A 26,903-nucleotide genomic window follows, 5' to 3' on the forward strand; every position below is an offset into this window, starting at 1 on the left:
GAAGTGTCCCCACGAATCTCACAGCCTGAGTTATGAGTAATTTTTTAATTAACTTTTATTAAAACCAGTGTACATGTGCTTTTTCAGAAAAGGCTGTTCACATGAATAGGAAAGGTAACCCTAGATTCCCTACTGGAGCTCACAAGGATGGCTATTTTAGCTTTTGATTGTCTCTCATGAAACAGATCCAAAACTACACTACTGTAGTTTAACAAAACTGCCAGCCTTTCACTGGTGGGTTCAGTTGTGTCCAGATACCACAGTGATATGTGGAATTAGAATGCACCAGGCCCAACCTTCCTTCACATACAGCAAAATAGTGTTCATTGCAGACAAGACTGAAACCCCAAGACGAGAAGTGCACTAGGCAGGGCTGATAAAATGTGTAACTCACAAAGTTAAATGTTCACCATAAAGCATATATCTTTTGCAGATGCAGCAAATAAAAGAACAGCTACAGCAAATAGACACCACAGCTGGCATGTTTCCTCACAAGGTTTGTGTATTCCTCCTGCCAGCTTCTCCAGGCTCACTTGAACAAACAATGAATGTCCTATTTAATGTGAAAACAGCAAGAAAGCAATTAAAAATTTGAACAAATGTAGCAAAAGACTTGAAAACACTCAGATTATGAACCTGATGGGGTTTCTTGGTCCATTTAACATTAGGCCACAGATGTAGCAGGTGGGAGATACAGTAGGATGGAACTACACACCAGGTGTCTTCTAGTGAAGAGTGGAATCAAGCAAGCAGAAAAGCTCAGCAGTCTTTGATACTTCATGTTTGAAAAATGGGATCATCATTGATCCAAGTCCAGCTCTTCTTTTGACTTCACAGTCAAGCTCTCTATGAGACTGTGGCACTACCTACCCAAAAGATCAGTATTTTTACCTGCCTGTGATCTTTTACATTAAGGACTGTAACTCTGTGGATCAAAGTAGGAATTGTAGATGTGAAAGACAACTTCTACCTCACTAGCTGAAATCTGTGGAGCTCAGCCACAGTGCCTGAGGCAGAGCTAACCCCTGTCCTTACGAGCGCCCCAGAACTGCAAACACGAACACGCAACACCCACGGATGAATACCTGCATTGAGCTCACCATGGCTGTTTACATGCACAGGATATGTAACTTTGCAGGATTTAAGCCAAAATGCAAAACTGATTTCTTACCTTGGCTTCACCACAGTAAGTTCTTCATGCAGACACAATACAATTTCAGAGGCAAGAGTCAAGTTTTTAAAGAAATCAACTGTTCCAGCAACGATGACTGAATAGATCAAAACAGCAAACAACACTATTTACTCACTGCTTTAAGACTGAAAATACTAAGCTTTTGCCATGTGGTCTTAGAAGCAATGAAGCGAAGTATTTGGTACAGATCTTGAGGATATGACAAGCATTGCAGCCAAGAAGACAGTTATTTTCTTGTTCTGTTTGACCCAACACTTGACAAACCTGTGTTTTGAATAGGTACGTGCATTGAACATGGCTAGGAAAAGTCACATCAGAGAGCCTGGCTATTACTGGATATTACTAAGCCTGCTACTAACCACTTCACAGCCTTGCTGTTTTGATAGGCTTTAGATACTCAGAGGGCTGCAGGGCAGTCAGTGTGCTGTACTGGCTGGCCCCAGCTATGCTCAGTCCTAGGTTTATGTGTTCCATGCATTTAGCCTTTTTCTTTAGCCCACATAGGATAACCTTCCTTAGAAGCCATTTCAGCTTCTTAAGAGCTGAAGAGCATTTTGAGATTGTGAGAAAGGCCCTTCTTTGGCAATGGGCTGTTGGAATTGCAACTTGTTTGCTTGTACTGCAGAGATCTTACTCCTCCCTCAAGTCCTGAGAAAATTCTCAAAGCCGTAGCTGTGTGTAATTATATCTGGTTGCTCAGTTCCATTGCCTAAAGTCCTTAACTCCTTGTTCCTCCTCAAAATCCCCTTTTGAAGGTGATATGATATTCATTGGTAGTCTTTTCCCCGTCCAACCCTCTCTTGCTGGGTTCCCTTTCTGTCTGTACCATGTCAGGGTTATGCTGCAGGCAAGACCTTCTTATTTGGGTGCTTCCCAACAGTCTGACCTGCAGCTAAAAGCAACTGCTCCAGCAGCACAGGGTTATCACACTGCCCAGTCACTGTGTCACACTTGATCTCATTCATTCTTCTAGAGATTTATCTCCAAAGAAACCCAACCCAAGATTCTAATATAAAAATCCTAGAGGTAATTCTTTCAGATTTTCATTGTTCTCCCCAGTTTCCAAACTAGAAACTTCTTTAAGGAAAATTAAGTGTAAATGCAGCAGGCTTTCCTAGCAGGTAAGAAATGAAATTGCTGGTGTAATGCTCTAATTACTACCAAAATAGACTGTTACCCGCCAAATCAATACATAACCTTAAATATGCTGAGTAATAGAGATAAGCAATGGTACTAGTAGAGGTCAGCTTTCTTCTGAATCTTGAAAATTCACATTGCTAAAACATAAGAAAACTCATTTTTCTTTTGATGTGATAATTCACTGCATGATTTAACTCAATATTAATACAGTTAGAAAAATTAATGAATAGTGTATTAGAAAAATACTGAAGGACAAACAAGCCAATGCAGCAGTTATTAATAAAAATAGCTGGGTTGAGTAGCATTACTGCTTCTTTGCTGCAGTGATCAAGTCAATGCCTGAAAAGCTGCACTTCAAAGATGCAAGTTGAAGACTGCTTTCAGAAAAAATAACATGTAAGACTGGAACTAAACAGGATTGATTTTAATATACAAAATGGCTTCAGTGATAATTTAAAAGCCAATGTAATGCTCTAAACCCTTTTAGATTCCATTTCAAATAAACCACAAGGAAAGGTCTTGGGTTTTTTTTATGAAGCTGTTAAGATGATAATATTTCAAAGTTATGACGCAGAACTCCCTAGAGTAAAGCACCCAGACCTGCAGTTATCTCTGCACCACCCACAAGAGTGGATACAAAAAGTAATGACATTGGGCAGGTTTCACCTTGCTCTTAAAACATACAGCTTATCTGAAATACAGTAGGTGAAAATATAAAACCCAAAGCAGTGAACAGTGAGTTGTGAATCAGCACTGTCAAAGGAAACAGAAATACATACTGGACAATTGCAGTTTTTTATCACTAAAGCAAAGAGAGACTGCAATCTTTCGAGTTTTTTTCTGTGACAAACTCAGCCTAGAATATAATACAAATCTGTATAAAACAAAGGGGAGGAAAAGATGAACCTGGATGTACTTTAATTAAATATAACCAGATGGCCTGTATGCAGTGCACAGATTTGGGTCAGCCTTTGCTGTTAAGTGAAATTCATCTGTAAAAACCAGAAAATCTACTACCTATACAGATTTGTATTTTATTGGTGGACAAATATGGAAGGCATCCTTGAAAAGTACATCCAAAACATATTTGGAAATTTTCTTATTTAACTTTTTTTCCCAAAAGTTCCCATGATTTGGACTTTGTCAGCCCAGAGGCGCTGACAGCCCATCTTGCATTATAAATCAACAGGAGCTCTGTAAGAGTGAAAGTCTGAGCTAATCATCTGCAGCATGAGGGAAGGAAGACAAAGTTCAGGCCAGCATTATTCTGCCAGCTGCAGAACATTCCAGCTGTCTGAACTGTTTACAAATTAGGAATATAGTTGATGTAGATTATCCCAGATGGCATATATCATAGGATTATTTATTTTTAAATGAATAACTGCAGAACTACATCCAGGGGAAGTATTTATAGTGCACACAGTTCTTTGAAAGAGCTCCCCAGCTTGGCAGTCTGTCACATGTACGAAGCACATGGTGATTAAAACCAGAGTCAGAGACAATAATTGCAAGTTATGCACCTTCAGGAAGTTACAACAGACCTGCTATCAGGGCATTAGCTCTCATTTAGCAGAGACACTAAAGGTACAAGTAGTTGATCAGAATACTTTCAGCTAAAGTTCAGATTAATATATTTTCACTACCTAAAATAAACATTTTCTTCTAAACATTCTTTACTTGTCTGGTATTATTGGTAGTCAGAACTTTTAAAGTAGTTACTAAAAATAAGGTTCTGAGTGTCAGTGTGTTGTTCAAGTATGAGATCTGTAAGCTAAGCCAGACTGCCATCCTTCACTCTGTTACATTTTGCTTTTGGACACAGATTTCTTTTATAAGAGTAAAAACACCCAGAGTGAGATTTTTACTTTCTTTAATTTAAAGATTGTATTACAGAAAAGTTTAAGTAAGGAATCCTTATAAGGATTAACTCTTGACATAATATATTGCCAAGATACAGTGTAGCTGCAAGGGCTCCAGGTGAACCTTCATATAAGTTGCTTTCTTACATACAGAGTCGCTGAACAACATAAATTGTATTCCCCATCTGTAAGAGAAGACAGTGGTATTGAAACAGTCCTTTTACCAGTGTGTTCTGGTTTTCCCAAATTAGAAACATGCCATATTAAAACCGTAAAATCCTACTGTATAGAAAGGTGATAGAGATGAACTTTCTAAAGATTGCAACTGATGAAACATTAAAATGAAAACTAAGGAGTGTTGATAATGTAAAATGGTTTCTCTTTTACTGGCAGGTCAAATATACTAAGAAACATACAAATATTTTTGATACTCTAATTCCAGATGAACTCAAAACACCGAAATATTATACACAGGCTAATAATAATTCAATACTGTTCCAAGGCACTTACTGAATCTCCATGACTAGATGAAAACCAGAACAAATCAGGTCTGACAATTAAACAGTATATAATATAAAAATAACCTTTTGCTTACAATTTACAAAATGCATTACAATCTTTATCTCTGCTAACCTGCAATTCTGGCTGTGTGTGTCCAGCAATTTTTGTAAAAAACCCCAGAAACTATTTTCTAAAACTTCAGGGCAAATAACTTACAAATAAGGTACACAAAAATTTAGATCATGCAGAGATTTCTTACATCTTCTGTTAATATTTTATGATTGCAACTTTATCAAATTATATACTTACTTGCCCTGTACATATACAAAATAATGCATACATGATAATCAAATGTTAGCAAAAAGTAGTCCATAAACACAATCTGTCAAAAGTATTACTATATTAACATATGTCTACAAGCAGCGTGTAACAGGGTTAAAAGACATTAAGGCAATAATACTTGAAGTTACAAAATAAATCATATGTAATACTTTCTTCTAAGTGTAGTAAGGCAGGTAGATGGCCCCAGCAAAAGGTTGTAATACTGGAATCCACTGTTGTGAACCATGTGTCAGGTTTTGCGTGGGATGCACTGCAAGAATGTACCATTGATAGTTAGATCTACACTGCTCTGTGTTAGTCACCCCCCAGGAAAGTGGAACACTATTTCTCTAGTTCTCAGTGGCACTTGAATTTTCCAGTATAATTTATCAATAGTATGTGTCCATTGGTTCTTGGATCATGTCCATTCTGAGGGCGGCTCTCTTGGTCCTCTGGGCTTTGCACAGCGGTTACCAAAACCTATGCAAAAGAAATGCATTTAATACTTCTGTCTGCTGGGACAACACAGGCTCACAAAAGCTGTAAGCAGTCAGAAGATCACTAAGACATGCCTTCAGCTCTTACAGAATAGATTTACTCTCAGGGCTAGAAAACAACTTTGTAATAAAAGGAATTCTGAAGGCACAAGAATTTGTATACCATTATAATTCAGTACTTAAACCTCACTGGAAAGTACTTTTCAATAAATACAATATTACAGTCTTAGTTAGCTTTTTTTTTCCTGGTCTGCACACCTAAGCAGTTATCAGTTATTTCTGGAAGTTTTCAGTGCTTTACAAAAATTATAACCCATTTGACAAGTTCTTTATTTTATACACCAGATTTTTTTCAAAGTGAAGAATTATTTAATCATTTATTCTGGGCAAAACTCCTGCAGTACAACTGAAGAGACTAGGCAGGCTTTTTTGGGTTCTGCATCTCAGCAAGTTGGAGGGAGGCAGTAGTAGCAGCTACTCAAACCAGTACTGATAGTGAATCTCCTGTTTCAGTCATCTAGTGATTATATTTTGAAAGAATTGTAATTACCAATATCTGTTACTTCTGCAGGAAATTCTGAAATTTGACCTCTTGTATCAGTGGAACCAGAAAAAGAAATCTGAGGTAAAATGTCAGTTGGTGTTTTGTTGCTTCGTTCAGGACAATCTGGAAAACACACAAACCCCTCACTGTAACATTCACATAGTCACCACTGTGGCAATGCCACTTGTCATTACAGTCCAGAAAACAACTGGCAGCAAATATTATTTACAAAAATATAGCTTTGAAAGCAAATTTCTCATTTCCTAAAAGTGATACCTGAAAACTGTTTATGAAGTGGATGTTCAGTGACAGCAACATATTCCTGCTTTCCAAATATGGATTATTATTTCGTATTAGTTTGTATGGATAGCTAAAATCCCACAAAGCATCTGTTTATAGCAAAAGCTCACTGTGCCATCTAATACATCAACATAATCTGTTCGTGTTCTTTCTAAACTAAAGGTGCTTAGACATCATAGGTAACAATATATTTAGTATAATATAAGTATATTTGACTATATATTTAGTTATCTTCAGAACAAATACCAAGTTGAGACAAATTTTTGTTCTGCAGGAAAAATGTATTTTGAAAAAAAAATTAGGAAAACTTTTCCACCACTTACCAGGTAGTATAGGTGAAGTTGTTTTCAAACCCTGTTAATGAGAGATATATATAAAATAATTACTCAAGCCACTTCTAAAATCTAAAAGAAAGTCAGAAATTTACACTTATGAAAACATCACCAAAAACATGTAACATCCATGGGAATACTTACTTGCCTTTATGTTTTTGACTTGACTCAACATTGACAAAAAATGCTACAGTAATGTGAGAATTTACTACTAGAACCCTAGCATTTAATAAAAATTTGAAAATATGACACTGCAACTCATTTGGAAATTTAGGTAAGTTAGTTCTCACACTACATTTACAGTCCCTGAAAATTGACATCTATCTTTTTTGTCATAATTTTAAGCGAGATACTGGGGGCACCTGAAAAGAAGTGACAAATGTAGAAAGGACTTGTATGCTTTTAAAGTTTTGCCAGCTGTTCATGCAGAATGACTGTGAGCTAGATGAGTGAAAAGTGAAATCTGATGGGCAAAAATGGTTTGTTTAAAATAAAAATGGACATAAGGGAAAACCATTTTCAGGCAGTGAAACAGGCTACCCACAGATGATAAGTGTCCATCTCTGGAGGTTCTCAAGACCCAGCTGGAAAAAGCTCTGGTTAGCCTGGGCTGAGCCCCTGCTACAGGTTAGATGAGCAATTGCAGTTCTATTCCAGCTTGAATTGGCCTAAGATCCATTAAGGGCAGACAGCAAGCTCCCTAAAAGCAGCATATTTACACTCCTAAGGCTATAGTTTAACGTATATTTAGGATTACTCTTTTTAAAAGTATTGCTGACCTTACAAAACCAGATGATTTTCTTGGAAAGAAAACAAACTCTTCACATCAATTCAGCAGCTCAGGCAGAGGTAAAACTGGCCCGTTATAGATGACCAGCAGCTGCAACTTCTCACAAGTATGTATTTTACTTTCAGATGTAGCTCCCAACAAAACCAGAAATGACTGATTAGAACAGACTTGTCTGCTGCACTTACTGTGGAGGCTGTTTGCTCAGGCAGGTGCTGATCACGCAACACGCTCCACTCCGACTGTGCAATCAGAACTGGCTTCGGCAAGGGCGTGCCTAGGAAGAATTAAATCAACTCAACATACTTCAGCTCTCCTCACGAAGAGGCATTAGTGCAGTAAGTACACAGCATTAGAAATATGCTGTAATCTTTTTTTTTTAAGATTAAATGCCTGTAAAAACATGAAAATCTCTTTAGATGAAAGTGCTCCAGAAAAGGCAAAATGCCACAATATAACTCAAAGCACAAGAATACAGTGCTTGCATTGTGGATGTCCATTTTGTTCCTTTGGGGGTTCCTAATCAACAGGGGAATTGGCTTCCTTTTCAAGGACAATTTAGAACTTCTGTTACATCAGCTGGGCAGTAATAGTGTATGTTTTTCAGATCTCCTAAGTAAACATACAAGTCAGGACCAGACAGCTACACCTGTCCTTTACTGACATCATGCAAAAAGACAAACAAATTTGTTTTAGTGACTCCAGTCCTGGGGAGAGACTTTTTTTTTTTTTAAAAAAAGAAAACAGCTTTGCTCCTTGTGCAGTCACAGAAAAGCAACAGATCCATAATATCTAAAGAAAGCATCACTGACTCCGAACTACCAATGTTCATGATGCTCAAAGAACAGTTACAAAACTTCAGCATTTTCATGCTGAAAATATCTAGATTAACTACTTGGGCCAAAATTTTTGAGTTTCAAAATGACACTAAACAAAAGTATTAGTAAATAACTACATCATTTTCAGTTTTCTGGAAGGTACCAAGCATTAACCTAATTTATCACTTAATTTCAATGCATCTATTTTGTATCCTGCCATTACTACATTTATGAATTAACTATGACAATAGGAGTACATCACCTGTAAGTGTCAGCTTTCTCTTGCAGTTACCCTTTTGACACAGTCAAAGAGTGAACTACATTAAACTTGACAAACTGGGCTTATTCATTACATGCAGTGCAGAATAAAGTGTCATCATCTTTCCTTTGCACAAGAAAGGGAAATCAGACAAACACTGTTAATGCGCATACTCATTCCCTACCTAGGAGCAGTAGGAAATTAAAATAGCTGGGAAATTCCCTAACTGTACTGCATTTCCCCACTATATCATCTCATTTCCATACTCTTCAGATTGAAAACCAGCTCTATTAATATTGAAGTCTCCAATTACTTAAGTATCCTATAACACCATGTTCAGTCAGAAAATGAAAAATAATTTCTGTGTTCAAGGGTGTGTAAAAGTTAAACCTCAAAATAAACTGCTGCTAGATTTCATTCCATTTTACAATTTGCTCCAACAGACTAACCAAAAATCAGGGAAACTCAAATACTGACATACTCTTCACATTTTATCTCCAATTATCACCAAACATCAAAAACTCACTCTGTTCACTTGCTAATACAAATGATTCTGGTGTTCTTTCTGGGAGCGGGGGAGAGGAATCTTCACTAGCATCAGCATCTAAATCAAATATGACATTTAGATAAGTTAAAAAAACATAGATTTTTCTCCTAGACTTCTAGAAGTTCATATTTTCATATATGAGATAATCCTAAGCTTGGTATAAAAAGCAAAATAAAAATTTGCTCCAAGTATTGTAAAACATTTTGGTTTACCACACTAACACTGTGAAGTAAATTCATCTAACAACAGTAACTTCACATTAAGGGCGTAGGATCAGTTTGTGTATTATGCAAGCAAGAAAACAAAACCACTTTTTCAATCTAAATAATTTGGAGGAAAAAAAGAACCTCAGTATCTCCAGTGAATACTTTTTGTTCATTCTTTCAGGTCTCAGTTTTGCACACCAAATCCATGTTGAGGCCCACTGGCTCCCCCACCACTGATACAGTTAAACAGCCTAGTGCAAGGTTTACCGGGGAGAAGGGCATATAGGAGCCAGAGGTGATGGCTACTGTTGGTGCCAGGACCACACGCTGTACCCAGTCTGTTCCCTCCCACCTCCCAGGAGTGTAATTACACAAGCTGTTCTGGCAGCAAAAGCCCCTCTCTGACCTGCTAAGAAATTTAGAGCAGTAATTAAAGGTTTAAAACAATTTAAAGTAGCTGCTGCCATAAGAAATCTGATCTAACAATTGTACTCTGCACAGGATTCAAAAATACAAAGACACATTTCAACTAATAAAGCCACGAAGCTGGAGCTGCCAGCATGCCCAGCTGCTGCAGGGACAGAATTCCATCAAGTTCTACAAGCCATCGTCTTCCAAGTGACTTCTGAGACCTGCTCCATCTCAGGTTTACTGTACCGAACGGGAACACCTTCATTAACAGAAAGGGCCTCTATAAAACCAAATAAAGTCACCATGGATATGCACCATGCAATTGGAAGTGAGCTTTTAGGGTTTTGTTTTGGTGGTGTTGCTGTTTTTTTGTTCTCTTTGTGTTGGTTTTTTTATTTTTTTCCTTTTACCTCAGGGTACAACTACTTTTCACTTCATTTAAATGAAAAAGAGGCTTTAACTGTGTGGCAAGATCATGCACATCAGCAGTTATGGTTAGGCAATTAGGGTGCTGGAAAGTTCACAGACAACTTTCATTGGTGATTGCAGCTACATTCCCAGCTTCAGGCAGAAGAGTCCTGAGCCAGTATGAAAATGAGAAAGCCACTGTAAACACGGTTTAGGATCACTGGTGCAAAGCTATCTAACCCTATATTCTTAAGTCCTAGAGGGATTACAAGACCTGCAACCAGAATGTAAAATGCAGTGTTCACTATCATATAAACAGGGAAGAGATACACCCTTATTAACAAGAGATGAATGATAAAAAAATTAATGCTAGAATTTTAATCAATTCCTGTGAAATCATCAACATACCAGCAGCACAAGAGCTGTACTGTTATTTCAAGAGGTTTCTGATACACAGTTACATGAAACAAATTCTAGTGACATTTCTCCAATTCTTTATCATATTTATGACATATCACTTATTTTATTTGCATATTCTTATAGCATCTACATAATGAGATGCACAGAGAGGTGATAATTTCCAAACAGTGATAAACAATGGTTTCTCTGGGAAAGAAAAAGAAAGTTCTGGCTAAAAGAAATAATACAATAGCCTGCAAATATTTAAAACAAATCCAAGGAGAATTGCTTGCAAGGTTGTAAGAACTATGACAAAATGACTTTGTCAGCTCTGCAGAGCATCTTTTAAGTCACAGTGTTAAAAATATACTGGGATGTGCAAGTGTTGTCTGTGTTTATACAATGTCCCAAAATCTACAGATCTGTAGATACAATTCACAATATCTGTAGATCTATATCAAGATCTACAGAAACAGATTGTTTTTAAGGCTGCAAAACCCATTCACATCTCTGGATACATGGCTCTTGGTGAACATTCAGTTCACAAAGCCAGTATTCTCAATTCAGCTGGTTCTGCATCTTGCATCATACACTGAGCCCTATTTCACCTCAGAAAGTCATGAAGTCTGTGCAGACTCCTGAGGTGAGGCCATCACTGTAAGCAGCTCCAAATACAGAAGTCTGAGCTGGATCCAGAAGTTCATGTTCTTCCTTCAGCTCCACAGCCTTACTTCTTGTTTTGCTGGGCTTTGCACAAGCAGTTACATCAAGGCCTCTGTTCTTCCCAGCTCTGTCCTCCATCTGCTCTAACTGTGCCAGCCTAACTGAAATCTGCACCTGCATAATTTGGGACCTTTTTGCCTTCTATAAATGATGTTCTAACTTGCAAGCTTTCGCAAAAACAAAAAACCCTCAAAAAAAGTAGTAAAAGATAAAAAGCCACTAAATAATTTTTGAAGTGCTAATATAAGCATAACTTGGATTTTAAGTGAACATCCATATTAGCTTGTCACCCCAGCCATGTACAGAAAAAGAGGAAAGCACAGCTAAGTGTTTACAAGACTACTAAAATGCAGGATCATGAGCAACTTCAAAGACCAACGCAGTGAATGAGGTTACATCTACATTTTTAGGAACAGCACATCAACCAATAAGCATGAAATTGTTATGTATTTGCACAAGCCTGTTGAAAATGCTTTGACTAGTCAACCTCCAATTATTATAGACACTTCCATGAAACTGGGCACAGAGAAAAAATATGCACTAAATAATAACACAGAAACCTACAATTACATACAAACCTACAGGAAGGCATTATAAATAAAGAATTAAACAAATGCTCACAATAAAGCTCACAGTACAGCTTTTGAAGCAACTAATCATGGTCTGTAGTACCTTATACCAAAAATAGTTCACATGCAAACTGAAAGCTGTCAGGAAAAGAGTTGTGCTCTCTCTGAAGCTGCCATACTGCACTGATTAAATTTACATTTAGAAAATTGCAATGCAAAGAAATTTATGTTGTCCAACCTGACAGATGCAGCTAGATAAAGAGCAGCACTTCTGAACCTCAGTGAAACCTACCTTTGCCATCTTCAGAACATGTTACAGCTGTTAAGTCTTGCCTAGCAATAGACATTGGCAATACTTTTCTGGCAGAAATGTTTTCACTATTAGTGGCAGCAGAGACTGTGGCACTTGCGGTTGACACATTGGACGCGCTTTTGCTCATGGCTCTGTCAAAGTCCACCTCATCCGTGTCAGAATCATCTGCATGGAGAGGATTAGTAAAACAGAGGGGTGCTCGAACAGAAAGAGAAGTATGATCAACAGTATCACTGGAAGGATGTTCAGCTGGGGTGTTTGATACTAGAGACAGAGTTTTAACACCGTGACACAAGGTGTCTGAAGACAACTCTTCAGACACGGACGTACGCAGCGCATTTTCAGGCCCATGTAGTGACCACGTGGCGTGTCCCTTTTCTGTCAGAGGCAGACGGTCTGGTCTAGGTGGGGTATCAGACACCTGCTGACTCTGCGGACTTTCTGGTGAAGATATTAAGGCTGTGTTAGACTGTGGCACGCTGTATTCCATACATGAGTTTTGAGAAGTATCTACAAATGAATCCCCTGAAATCTGTTCCTGTGGTTTAAAGCTCTTATCAATTACACAGGATGACACAGGCTTAATTTTAATTGCATGTCCCCTGTTCAACAGGGAGTTCCCATCAAAGCTTCGTGGTCCCTCCTGAAGAGGTACCTTCTTGATCTCAAAACTTAAGTTGCGCTCCAGCCTCTTCTCTGTGTGTTCGCTGGGTTCGTTCTTCCCTGAATGTTCTGTGGACTTATTATAATTCTCATTGAGGTCTGTTGAATGCTCTGATGAAACCATGTGCAAAACTGGCTTTGGATGGTATCTGTCATTGTCCTGCCACACTGTAGTGACTGTTGGATAAGCTGACGGGGGAGATGGTGTTAGGATTGGTGGCACTGGCTGAGGCTCTGGAGGCTGCAAGATTTCTTCTTTAGCATCTCCTTCTACAAGGCAACTGCAAAACAACCAAGACATAATTGTCTAAGTTTTCTGGATTTTGACAAGATTTTAGGTGTTTATCCATCTCCCATTGCAGTAGTTAATGCTGTAATACCAACATCAAACTTCACACAGAGCTTTCATTGCATGCAGACAACGGTTATAAAATATGACTAGTGAGGTAGGCAAGAATTAAGTCAACACACTCAAAAGTCTTTCAGAATATCACAAAGACATTCATTCAGGCCACAGCTAATCCTCACTAATAGTTCAAAGATTGCTCACATCCTACCCCAGAAGCATTTTGCAAACACATTGCAAGACAGGCCCTCTTGTGGCAGCATTTCACTACTTTTCTCCTTCAGCGCCTCTGAGAAACTTGACATAAGGAATTCAAATTTCAATAAGACCAAGAAAGATTTCTATAAAAAAAAAATCCTTACGGCCCACTTAACACTGAATATCCTCCTTCAATTTTATTTTTCTGTACATGCCCAAGAGGATTTTATCCTTATGTTTTTTGTATTTGATAGTCTCTGCTTACTTGCAAACCAAATTTAGCTAACATGAGGTACATACAACATAAAAAAATATTCCCAGTAGAATTTATGATCCAAATTACAGTGCATATTAGCGGGGCCACAGAACTTATAACTGCAGTTCATCTCAAGCTATTTAAAAGGAGAAGTTCTTCAAGCATATGGTCAGATTAGATGCAGAGTAGTTGTCTACAAACATTTAGCATAACTGATGAAGGCATTTTTATAATTTCCATTCCTTTAAAAATCCAGGAGGACCTGGACAAGCTTGAGAAGTGGGCCCATGAGGTCATCCTCAGGTTCAACAAAGCCAAGTGCAAGGTGCTGCACCTGGGTTGGGGCAACCCCCAGCATCCACACAGACTGGGGGGTCAAACAGACTGAGAGCAACCCTGTGGAGAAGGACTTGGGGGTGCTGGAGGAGGAGAGGCTGGACATGGCCCAGCAGTGTGCAGAAACCAACTAACAGTCCAAAAACCAACCGTGTCCTGGGCTGCATCCAAAGCAGCATGGCCAGCACATGGAAGAAGGGAATTCTACTCTACCCCCATACTCTGCTCCCATGAGATCCTCCAGCATAAGAAGGACCACACAATTGCACAAGAACTCTGTCTACATGAGAAAGGCACCAGACAGGCTCTCATTACTTGTCTGTGTGCCACATAATGAGCAAAATCAAAGCATTCCTTTGGCTCCCCTGCTTCCAAGCCCATGCCTGAGATGGACTCAGCAAGTGCAAATTCTTGAGACTACCATGACATACAGGAAAAACAAAAAAATCCCAGGGACTGTCTCACAATTGAGTCATGTAGAAAACTAAAAGCATACCTGACTTGGGACAGGCTACAGCATGTGTTTCATCCTTGTGACCTTGTCAGCACCAAGCTATAGCAGTATGCGTTGCAGAACTAAAATCTTTATACAAGTGATTCCCTACTAAAGAGAACCATTTGGATTCTCAGTTTGTGAAAATCCTAGCCCCCTGAAGTACTGCAAGCTTCCCAGCTTCCAAATTATCTTCTACAAGTTCCTGTATCTGGAAAATCCCAGATCCCCTTGCAGCTCTTGGTGTCTCTTCTATTCTCTGCCTGACTCCTGTCACAAAGAGTTAGACCTCAAATTCCTTCTCTTCCTCTCCTCTCTGCACTTGTATATTGCTGTTTTTCTTTACATTAAAACAGGAGAAATACAAAGCATATCAAAGCAATTTAACAGAAGTAATTTGGGAACTCTTGCCTCTAGATGATGAAAAATGAATAAGCTTGAGAAAATGTTGTTTGCCTGAATTAGTAAAGATAAGACAGGAAAGCAGGGGACATTAGTTTTGCTCCAATTTAACACACACTAAGGACTAGAGAATTCCCTCCTCTTGGATTTCTCTCCTCTGTTACAAATGGGGAGGGGAACACAAGGAGGGAGACAGTTGAGTACACTTGCACAAATGTTTACATGCCCCCTTTCATGAGCTGTGATGCTCATCAGTAATCTCCATTAAATCCTCCTACTGAAAATCATGGTTTTCCCTTATTGACCTGATTTTCCTGACCCAGAGTTATTTTCCATCAGCAAAACTAATTTCTTATCTGATACAGACCTAATATTAAGCATTATAATTAGCTAAAGGAGTAAATTAGCATTAAACTAGCTATAACAAGGTTATAGGTCCACAATACCAATAAAAATTCATTAAGTTCTTCACCAATTACTGTTCAATAAAATCACTCTACCCTTTGATCCACTGGTAAACAGAGTCTCACGTGTATTCAAACAGTTCCCTTAGATGTATCCATAGAACTGATGATACAGGAAATGCTACACAAATCAGCAGTCCAGAAGCTGATTAAATAACTTCCTCCTACACATCTCAACAGATCTACTACAATATCCCCCATTACATTTGAAATTAAATGTCATTCCTTCATTCTTAAATGAGAGCTTACAGTGAAGAAATGAGAAATTATTTGCCAAAATCATTCTTTGCATTTTTAATATTGAAGTATATCTGTCCTCAGCAATTGAGATGTCTAAATAGAACTCTAATGTATTTTTTTTCCCTTTAAATTAGGAAATAGATCCCAATAGGTAACATTTTTCCATTTTACTGACATTTTTAGTATTCCTATTACTATTTCACATGTTCTGCGTTGCGAATCGTGTTTCTGCAGAAATATTAGGACAGGAACACAGTCAGAAGATCTCTGTTTGGCTATAGGTTTTCCTAGAAGTCTCGTGAATCTCGTGCATTTTGAGCTGCTGCATAATGGTGCCTTTGGGCATGTCCTTCAACAGCTGTGCTCCAGAGACATTTCTACCCCAAGAGGCCGAAAATTATCTGAAAATGAACTACTAATACTGTTGAAAACAACAGGAGACAGTAAGGCCATATTTTTTTAAAATACTAGGACACTAAGAGAAATCTCATGAAAGGGGATGTTGAGACAGAAAAGAGTCAGTGAACCAAAGAAAGCCAGGCCATTCATGTAAGAGAAGTAAACTTCCCTGTAGGACACCTTTAAATAAACAGATACAGTTGCAAAATCTCACTGTGTAATATAAAAATAGAAAGCTTTGTCATGACTCAGCCTTCAAGTACCTCTTCAGATAAAACTGCTCCTGATTATCTTGGAATGCCGCTACCTCCGCATTTCCTCATTTACAGCTGGATATGGAATTTCCCTGGGTGATTGAGGCAGCTTTTTCACACACTTTTATTGCTGCACAGCCTGAGCAGCTGATGCAGTGCCCTAGTGCCAGTGGCTTCTCATATGTCAGGTAAACCATGAATTAGGCAATAACAACTTTTAAAAATTATTTGTTATAGTAGCAATGACTCACAATTTGTCAAAAGAACTATAATTTGTCAAAGAAAAAAGAAAATAAAAAAAAAACCCTTCCCATAGCTTTTAACCAAAAATGTACACGTGAAAAAATACATTTATTGCTTTCTCTACATTATAAATTTTTAGAATGTTTTAAAATCTAATCCATTCCACTCCTAGTGGAAAAGAGCTATATTATTAAAACTGCTCACAGTGGGTTCAGATTTAAATGAAACTTGGCCTGTGTTCAAAAGAAAAAAACCCTTAAGTAATCCATGGTTATTCTATGCAGCATACTGTAGGGTGTTTCAAATAAAAGAGACTGATGCCAAGGTCATGGAATGCAGCTGCTATGAACAACCAAAAATAGATACCAAGCTCTACATCCTCCCTCGTAATTAGAATAGGAAAATTAAACTCAACATAAGCAGGCTGAAGTTAGACAACCACATTATTCTACTTTGGCATTAAATTACTGCCATCCACGTGAAAGAAAAGCTGCAGGTCAGTGAGTGACGCTGTTGCAAATGTACTACAAATAATTCATATAAAAGTACAATGAATTAATAAAAATAATCAGCTGGTGAATTTATCTCTTCAAATTTACTTACCAAGGCTTTTTGTTTATTGTAATTGTGACATACAAATTTGAGACAGTTAACAAAGAAGTAACACCCATCAATGAGTTTTATCTTAGCTTTGCAGCAGATAGAGATGGTTTGCAGGGCTTGAAATGAAACAGAATATCATATAACCCTGGAAATGTATTTACTATCATTAGACTGAATGAGAATAAACAGAATCTGATGAGAAGTTAAACTGCTACAGTACTTCACCTTTTCTCCTTCAGACAGCAGCATATAGCTCTTTATTACACTGCATACAAAAAAGCTGTTAAATCATCTTTGCTTTTTACAACTTTATATCTAAGTTTATGCTTTGATTTCAAACTGCATTTGAACTTGAAAATAAAGCACTTTTTGTAACCAAGCCTGACTAAAATAAATCACCTCTTTTCCCAAATACTTTAAAATCAACTACTAAGCACACAAACCTTCCAAGGACTAATACTTAAAGGTATTAAGATGCTCCCTGTGAATTCTGACACATCAGTCACTTAAAATCAAGTACAGTCCTAAACCATAAACTTAAAACTTGAGTTTTTGTAGTCTTATATCTAACAAAGTTAAACCTTACTTACACCCTCTTCCTACTTTTACCTGAAAACAATTAAAACATGTCTAATGAAGACTTTCCATCCCTTTAAGTCCTCTAAAGAAAGGTGACTTTCACAAGAAGTGATCATCAACTGCCAAGCCAAGCAATTTCTAGGATAAGATGCTGATGGATGCACTAATGAGTCGTTCTTGTTTACCTCTGTAATAATCAAGGAGTAATATTAGAATTTCTTTTATGTTGACATCAAATGGAGAGATACATTAAGCTAAATTACTACACTCACACACTGTACTGCAAGTTTAATTATATTAAAACATTACAAGGTGATAAAAGATTGGAAGGCAATACAATTCCAAAACCTCCATAAAAACAAGTACAGCTAGATGCTTCATGGTGACCTAAGCAATATAATATCAATATAATAATAATATATCAATATATTAACAATATTCTAAAGATACTTCTAACTTCCAAGAAGACAAAAGCAGCCTAGAAAGTATCACTCCTTTACCAATACATTCCCAGGCCAGAGCAAGTACTAAAAGGATTAATTATACCTCTCTGAGAAAGCTTTAGAAAACAAAGCAAACGTTAAACCTTCCCTCAGAAAAATGCAGTTTGCTTTACTAAATACACATTATAAAGCCATTTACAATATAGATAAAGAATGTAAAAGCCTTATTTCTTTTCCAAAATAGTAGCTTTAGCAACTTGTTTGTAACTTCTTCAGAGACACTGCATGTAAAACTCAAGTACACATTTGGCTGGCAACCTTAACATGTTTCCTTGTGCATATGGGGATTAAATTAGAATGTTTCACTGATTCTGCTCTCCCATCCTCCCCAGGAAAAGGATGTTAATCTATGCCAAAACATCCACAATACACAAAACCTGGCTCTATGTCCTGACTGAATCAGGCTGCAGATTTGTAAAATTACCCCCCACATCAAGAAAAAAACATGCTCATTAGTGGGTATTTTGAGCAGATGTGACTAATAGCAAATAAAGTCCTTCCTCAGAAGCATCTTCCAGGAGGAGTTTAATTAATTGTTTTTCAAAAATAATCTCCATTTTAGAAAGACAACAGCTTTGCTAAAAGCTTCCGTTTATTCACCTCTAAGAAACCAATCTGCCTGCCACTGCTGGCAGATGGGAAAGTATGATTTTATGGAAACAGGCCCAAAAAAACCCTAGGCTTTAAGGAGAGATTAAAAGATTTTAACTGAATGCAGCAAGTAAAGAACAATGCAGCGCAGATAAGACAGATGTGTGCTTAAGCATGAATTACATGAATTATACATATGTTAATGCTACATGAATATATAAAGATGATAAAAACTAAGGTACACCTAAGATTATTTCAAGGAACACTAGTAAGGAAATCATCTGTTGGACTGAAATCATATTTCTAAGCTCAGTGATGAAGTTTCAAGAGCTTGGAACTCATCATGAACACAGGTTAACCGATTCCTCTGTCATCATCTTAATCTACACAATTGAATACAATCACATTACCATCAACCTGAATAAGGTAAAAAATATATTGCCTACATAGTACCAACCATGCAATTTTTCTGTAAAAAGCCCCAACTTACTTCCATCTCTTTCTTTATTTTAACGGAATTATACTTTAATTATGCCTAAATGTTACACAAGAATATCAACTAGCTAGTGGTTTCATGTCATTTGACAGCTTTAGGAAACCCAAGTGCTCACCTCATGTCTATTTAACTACAAGGCAATGCAACACAGGCAAGATCACATGCCAAAGGCCACTATAAGCTCTCTACAAACCAGCTGGAGGACTTGGACACCAAGTTCAGAAGAGCTGCTTCTTTAGCTGTCTTAATGCTTGGGTTGGGTACCCATTTTAGGTTCATGAGTCTGTTGGTTTAGATTTACTTTTGGCTTCTGCAAAGCTTTATCTAGGAGTTTTTAAGACTTAGAGAAGATTTTCCTCTGCTGAACGAAAGCATAGGTGAGACCAATTCTTCTCAATAATAACAGTATTTGGTTGCTATACTCCAGTCAAAAGCAGTACTTGTCTGAGATTTTTCTGGAATAAATGGTTTCATTATGGTTTTGTCTCCAAAAATGAGGGTTCAGTCATTCTTTGAAGCTACTTTAAGTTTGTTTTGCTACTATCACCTAGCAGAATTAAAATACAAGTAGATCCAACATATCTGACTAGTTAAATGTGTCTACTCACAGATAATCATTGCAAGGCAGGTATATTTAAACACAGATTTCACAGAGATATTGTAGCTTACATTTAGAGTCAATTACAAGACTTATATTTGCATTATGTATATTTAATTATAAACACAAGATATTAATCTTAAGTCTTTATGGTATCAGTAGCTTTATTCTACCTTTTATTCATCTTTCAGCTTAAAATAGTATAGGAACACAGTTAACTACCTGCGGGTCCGTGGAGGCTTTGGTGGAGGAGAATCCTGTTTCTCAGCATCTGAAGAACTGACAGCATTTTCTGTATTATTTTCATCCTGATTAAAAGAAAAAGGGCATTTTTACTCATGGCTGTAAAGCTGATACACATAATATTTGAACTGTGAGGTCCAAAGATTTGTAATGACACTTGGCAGTAATATATAAGAATATGACCTATTTTTTACTATCATATAGAGATCACTTTGAAACCTCTATTCTAAATACACAAAATTATTCTTTATCTTGTGTATCCAACTTCATATTTTTCTGACTGAAGATTTTGGTCTGCTTGCCATTGAACAGTCCACTAGAGAAAATACTCAAAAGCTGATCTTTCTTTGGTAGTGAGCAAGCTGTCGTGCACCCTCCCAATTATTCACATTGAATAATTAAATGAATAATTGGATAATAAAGCATTTATTTTCCAGTCAGTCTAATTATTTTCACTTGTACAATCACTCCGATGAAGGTAAGAATAATCTACAGAGTTGTAAGAAAATGAGAAAGATCTTACCCACTTGTCTCCTAACACATAGATCTAAACTACTTTCGAATAATCTCCCATTTGTGTACGAGAAGGTTTAATTTACTCAGCAAAGCATGAAGATTTTAATTTCCCTTTAGGACCACAAATATAAAAGACATATTTTATAGATGCATGTATTTTTAAGTGCATATACATGTAAAATACTGCTGTGGGCTAACCCTGTCAGGCAACGAAGCCCCACAGAGCCACTCTCATTCCTCCACTCCACCCCTAGAGGGGAAAGAGGAATAGCAGGAAAACTCATGGGCCAAGACAAAATTGTTTAGTAAGCAAAGGAGAAGTGGGAGAAGATAAAAAGAAATCAAACAAGCAATGCAAAAGCAATCACTCATAACCTTCACAGGTGGGCCTTGGCCAGTTCCTGACTGTGCAAGCAATTGTCCAGCAATAGCTGCAGCACTAGCTACAAACAACCATCAGAACTGTTCTCACCACAGATCTAAAACACAGCGCCCCAAGAGTGGCTATCAACACTATTTAACTACCAGCCACTAAAAAAAAAGCAAGGAAAAAAACATATATGATTAAAAATCAAAACAGAACATGCATCAGTCTAAAGCTGACATTCCATTTCCAAATATGTGCCACAGCCAAAGATCAAACAAATCAAAGAGGACCTTTGTGTCATCTTAACTTTAATGCTTATTTTACCTAAAGGCTTTTCTTGAAGGAATTCTCTTTTGAAAAGCAATCTTAAAAAAGCACAACAAATATCCCAAATATCCCAAATTGGTGTAATACATTTCAAAGCACAATACCACATTCAGGCAATAGGGTCTGCTATTTGCCAGCCTACCTGCTGAGACTGGTGATAGAGACTGACCTTTTTCAGTCTTACAGAACAAAAGGGAATTCCCTGTTACATTTCTGCTTCAGATGTGATAGTTGCATTTGAATTCAGTGAATAATTTCTGCTTTGGAAGATAAACTACAAGTTGCCTCAACAGCTAACTAACTTCACTTAAATTTAGATTAATTAGTTATATGTTTTTAATTTCCATTACTTGTCTTAAAAGTTACCATACCACTGTTAGCTACTGTGAAGAGTCTATTATCAAATTATGTTCCTCAGTTTACTAAGTGGAGCTTTACCTGTGAATAAAAAAATTAACTATTTAGATCTATTTTACTCTTTTTCCTTAACTGTACCCATTAACTTGCTGTCACATATAATATTGCACAAGTACTCCAGCAGAAATACCCTATTGTTCCTTAATGAATGGATTGTGTTAGCCCTTTCAGAGGAATTGCACAGGGAGTTCATTGTCCTGTTGACCACTGACTGTAACTATCAGGGGTTTTTTGGAGTAAGATTCAATTAGCAGATAAAAGCCACTCACATTTAAATGAACACAACTGAAGCTCCTACTGCAGTCAATCAAAGTTGTTTGGTTTCCATAGAATCATAGAACAGTTTGTGTAGGAAGGGGTCTTTAGAGGCCATTTAATCCACACCTTCCTGCAATGAGCAGGGCCCTGTCGAAGCTCGCCTTGGCTGTTGTCAGGAATGCCAGGATGGGGCATCTACAGCCTCTCTGGGCAACCTGTTCCAGTGTTTCATCACCCTCATCATAAAACATTTCTTCTTTCCATCTTCTTTCCATCTAGTCTGAATTCCATCTTTGAATTTAAAACCTTTATGCTTTGTCCTACTGCAAGAGGCCCTGCTAAAAAGTCTGTCCCCATTTTTCTTATAGGCCCCCTTGAAGTACTGCAAGGCCACACTAAGGTCTCCCTGGAGCCTTCTGTTCTCCTAAACAACCACAACTCTCTCAGTCTGTCTTAGGAGACCTGTTCTTCCCTCTCTTCATCTTTGTGTCCCTCCTCTGGACTCACTCCAACAGGTCCTTCCTGTGCTGGGGACCCCAGTGCTGGATGCAGTACCCAAGGTGGGGTCTCACGGCCATGGAGCAGGGGGTAGAATCACCTCCCTTCACCTGCTGCCCATGCTGCTTTGGAAGCAACTAATGACTGGGGAAAAATATGAATGTGGGTTATTTAAGTTTTTTTTAATTAGTATGTCTATAGTGGTTTGCATCCAGATTTGAGGTCCCCAGCACTGGAAACATTACCATGGGGCATGAACCTCCAACCCTTTTACCAGCTCCTCTCAAGAAAGTAAATAAAGCAATTTCCTGCTTTTTGACATCAAGTAATGTGTGACCATCATTTTGCCTTTAACAAATATGGATATTGATTTTATTGCCTCATGCCAACTCTGAATCTCTCCCCTACATATCCGTTACTATGGATAGCACTAAGTGCATTGGTATTGTACTGAAAAGGCTCCCCTCACTCCTAAGTACTAACAACCAGAGCTGGAAATGAATGCATCCTAAACAACTGCATCCTGAGAACAGAGCAGGCTGCTGGCCTTGCTTGAGCACCACAGCACACCCCAGCTTCACAGGGCAGAAAGGTACTAGAAAAACTCCACAAGAGTTCCTCCCCCTTACCACCAACTTCTCCATCCTACAACAGATTGGAAAAGTCTCCCCATTCAGTTCCACTAGCACAGAAGTTTTCAGGAGCATATTTCATATTTATGCACTCAGTTTTCTAAAGGGCATTGGCAAGGGAAAGGGTGTGCCTGCTGGCTCTAGGCTAACTTGTCCAAAAAACAAATCAGCAGCTGCATCCCTGTCCTTCTGTGTTTGTAAAATGAAGTGTTTGTGAACAGAATGTTTCCTGAGATATGATTTTCTCACAGGCAGAAGAAAAAGCTTATTAAAGAAGCCAACATATGTCAAATTTTTTTAAAACTCCACATATACAGTAAGAAGCTGTTTCTAGTTGAGACAGGCAGAAGTAGCTGAAAAGGCACTGCCATTTTTGCTACTGGTAACAAAACGTATGCATAAACCTTACAAAAACGTACATAAACTCAAATGTCCAAAGCATGCACATAACCACAGAATTTAAAAAACAATTCCTTGAAAATGAAAATTTAAACCCCTAAACAAAAAAAGGCCCAACAAAAAAACCTGCACACATAAAATGGTACCATTAACACCAGAAAAGCCAGTGGTTACCCCAATTTTGTACACAGGGAAGGCTTCAGGCAGAGGTGTTCAAAACTTTCACTTCTGCATCATGTTAAACTCCAGATCCATTCAATGTTTTAGTTACACTGAATGAGGAGCAAGAATGATTACAGGAATTACTGTCACCAAAAAAAAGAGGTACTTTGCTACTTTCCTTAATTAGCTCAATGGATTGATGTTTCTGTGAAGGCTTTGTTTACTTTTAGATAAATCATTCAGTGTTAGTTGTTCTCAGTTCTGTTTTACAATAGGGAATAACCAGTATTTTGTGTATTTATCACTCTTGAGTGACACCAACTCACAGATTTTCCTGTCATATATCAAACTAAGTGAATAGACAAATATACAGAAAAACTAGCATAGAGCAGAAAAGAGGAAGTTCAGCTCTGAAAGTGAATATAGGGTATCTCACTGGGATGACTGCATCTGTTGAGAAGAGCAGATGGTGGTATTAAGAAAAAGCCTTCCACAGCCTTCCTAAGCACAGCTTATCCACATCAGTCAACACTCCCTTGCTTCTCTAGACAGATGTTGCATTCTCAGGCAGAGCACAATTTTTAAAATATCAGCTTAGACAAACCAGGACAACATACGTAGCTCACAGGGGTCATCATACAGAATAACGTTTTTAAAATGATTAATAAATGTGCAATTCACTAAGTGTTCAGTGTAGCACCCTGTCTTCTCACAGAAGACAGCTATCCTACTGTGGCAGGCTTCTCACTGCAACATGGGTAAACAAAAGAACAGGATACATCCCCAACCTTTGTGTCTATATGCATCAAATGTTCAACAGTACAAGAGTTCCCTTGGAGTTGCTCCCCTGAGGGAGTAGCTACTGAGATCAAGTGAAACTGCTCACAGATAGGAATTTCTAGGTATTCTGTTAAATTGCACATATATAAATGTGTGCATACCTACCCATGAAAGACTACATTAACAAATGACAAGACCATAAAGTCAAATACTTTATGTAGATTGCCCCATGTCTACTAAAATGCAGAGTAACTTATGTTCCTGTAGTAATGCAGAGAAACACGGAATTTTCACCGCAGATGCACTGTCTGAATCCAGCTTGCTAAGGTGGCCCCAACTGTGTTACGACCTCCCATGGGGGGTCTTTCCCCACCTGCTTCCTCCACTGGCTCAATCACCAGAGTGTTGTCACCAACTTCAAACCAATAGAGGATCATAGTCTTAGACAGATTTCACACACACTGCCTACAATTCAAAACCTTTTGCCCAGAAATTGCTATGTATAATTTTCTTTTGGAAGTCACAGTGGAAATATTTAATGTCATTCAGAAGCTTTCTGTACTGGTAAAATACTTGAAAATTTACTGCAAAGACTCCTTCAGAAGTATTCTCATGTTTTCCCTTAAAAGGAATTGCGGCATTCCTTTTGCCCTTTTCATAAAGCAGCATGGGAATCACTGAGCATCAGTAGATAAAAAGAGAAATAGTTCAGATTGAAATGATACACTCAAGTGACTCAGATTAAATAAAACATTCCAACAGAGGCAACTAGATAAATGTCTCTGAAGAAATACATGATTTTTGAAAATGCTGTGATAACAAAAAATATCCTTCTAAGCTGCCAAACAGCAAAGAGAATATGAACAGCACAGTCTTCACTTACAGTTTCTAAACCATAAATGTTTCAAACAACAACATTCTTCTTACAGCAGCTGATTCCTCCATGACTTCTAAAAGTGCAGTCAACCACAGCAACAGAACTCTCTCACTTTTACAGCACAAAGTGCAAGAGACACTGGAGAGTACTAAGACTGCCAGATTTTGGAGAAAGTGTTTATTAACACAAGCTTCTACTTATGGAAAAGGGCAAAACAAGGATTTGCAGTACTGTAACATGTTTTGTACGGTCTAGAGAAAAAAATCAACAATGAACATTTTTGAATTGAGAGTGAGCTTGTTTGTCTTTTAACCAATTTTCTTTTTCTGACTTCCCAACAGAATATCCAACTTGATGAAATTCCATATGATTCAGACTTCCCAAGACAGCTACAGTTCACTTCAGCTCATAAAGAACTTTCCCACATAATTCATAAAATATTTTACTGATACAAATCTGACAGATACCTTATCAGATGACCAAGACTAATGATCTCACATACATTTCAAAGCCTCCAAACACAACATCAAGTGTAATATTTTCACAGCACTACTAACAAAGCCAATGATGGTGAGAAGCACAACTATTCACTTAAAATATATGACAAAATGATCAAGAATTTCAGTGGGAAGGGCTTCAGTCCAAGACTCTGCTCCAATTTAATTGTTTGGTAACTTGAAAGTATGAAAGTACTACTAAATGGGGGAGGGGAATAATTCTGATTATCAAATCTAGCACCTGAATTATTTGCTTATCACAAAAAAAAAAAAAAAAAAAAAGAAAAAAAAAAGAGCTCCCGAACAGCAATTCCTCATCCTGAAATTTGGCTGCTGTGGGTACTGTTGAAAGTATTGGTATCTGAGCAGAGCCTTCCTTATTTCATTTCATTTAAATATTTAGTGTTACGCATTTTTAGTTGTATACATTTATAATAGGTATAACTATATGGTAAGAGTTTACATTTACTACATTAAAGCACATCATGTATTTTCTACATGGTTTTGTCTCTATCAAATTCTAATGAAAATTCTAACCCTATCCTAAGTCTGTTTTCAAACACTGCATGCCTTGCTGCTGACTTTTCACAGTATTGTTTCCAGCAGGGCAAAGCTGGCAAGTTCACAGGAACACACATTCAAGATTGTGTCTGAGCTACTTCCCCATGAATATTGCCCCTCACTGCCAACCAGATTAACCTTTTACTGGGATGTTACAGGCAAGCCCTGCTTACAGAACCTCTGGAATTCAACCCATTTCAAACACAGCTTGAAATGAGAACCCCAACAGGAAAACAGAACCATGAAACCAACCCTACAGAGCACTCCAGCTCTTCACAGTATTTTCAAAATAGAATAAATGACACATTTCCTCTTCAGCCCAGTAGCATCTCCTACTTAACTAATAGTAATATATCCAAAGTAGGCACATGAATTTTATTTGGAATTGTTTTCTTTGGACACAATTAAAACTGTTCATAAATTGAAGATTTCTTAGTTGCTGTAGCACCCGCAGGCAGAGTAACTTACATGAAGGAATATTAGAATATTACACAGTATTTAATAAAGCTACTTGAAAACTTCCTGCCTCAGAATTAGCTTTTTAACTAAGATAGATCCCAGAATACCTGTTTGGTTTTG

General features: G+C 37.7%; 1 protein-coding gene and 1 long non-coding RNA gene across 3 annotated transcripts in view; one reads left to right on the top strand and one right to left on the bottom strand.

The window, feature by feature from the left end:
* Positions 1-4,185: 4,185 nt before the first annotated feature.
* The window catches only part of PTPN12 (protein tyrosine phosphatase non-receptor type 12), a 69,393-nt gene continuing 46,675 nt past the window's right edge, over positions 4,186-26,903 (bottom strand). Inside the window, exons 12-18 of one of the 2 annotated variants that reach the window (XM_086886655.1) lie at positions 20,013-20,098; positions 12,106-13,070; positions 9,077-9,154; positions 7,662-7,750; positions 6,678-6,708; positions 6,061-6,177; positions 4,186-5,493 (exon numbers count right to left, since the gene is read on the bottom strand). In XM_086886655.1, coding sequence (XP_086742781.1) covers positions 5,432-5,493; positions 6,061-6,177; positions 6,678-6,708; positions 7,662-7,750; positions 9,077-9,154; positions 12,106-13,070; positions 20,013-20,098 — 1,428 coding nt within the window. In that variant the 3' untranslated portion in view covers positions 4,186-5,431. The remainder of the gene's footprint in view (positions 5,494-6,060; positions 6,178-6,677; positions 6,709-7,661; positions 7,751-9,076; positions 9,155-12,105; positions 13,071-20,012; positions 20,099-26,903) is intronic. The other variant, XM_086886656.1, reaches the window with a different exon arrangement.
* Positions 7,722-10,033, top strand: LOC147653425 (uncharacterized). Its single transcript, XR_015286108.1, has 2 exons — positions 7,722-7,811; positions 9,805-10,033. It is a non-coding gene; the product is annotated as an uncharacterized LOC147653425 (long non-coding RNA).

This window comes from Cyanistes caeruleus, chromosome 4, assembly GCF_971803275.1.
Source record: "Cyanistes caeruleus chromosome 4, bCyaCae1.hap1.1, whole genome shotgun sequence".
NCBI lineage: Eukaryota > Metazoa > Chordata > Aves > Passeriformes > Paridae > Cyanistes > Cyanistes caeruleus.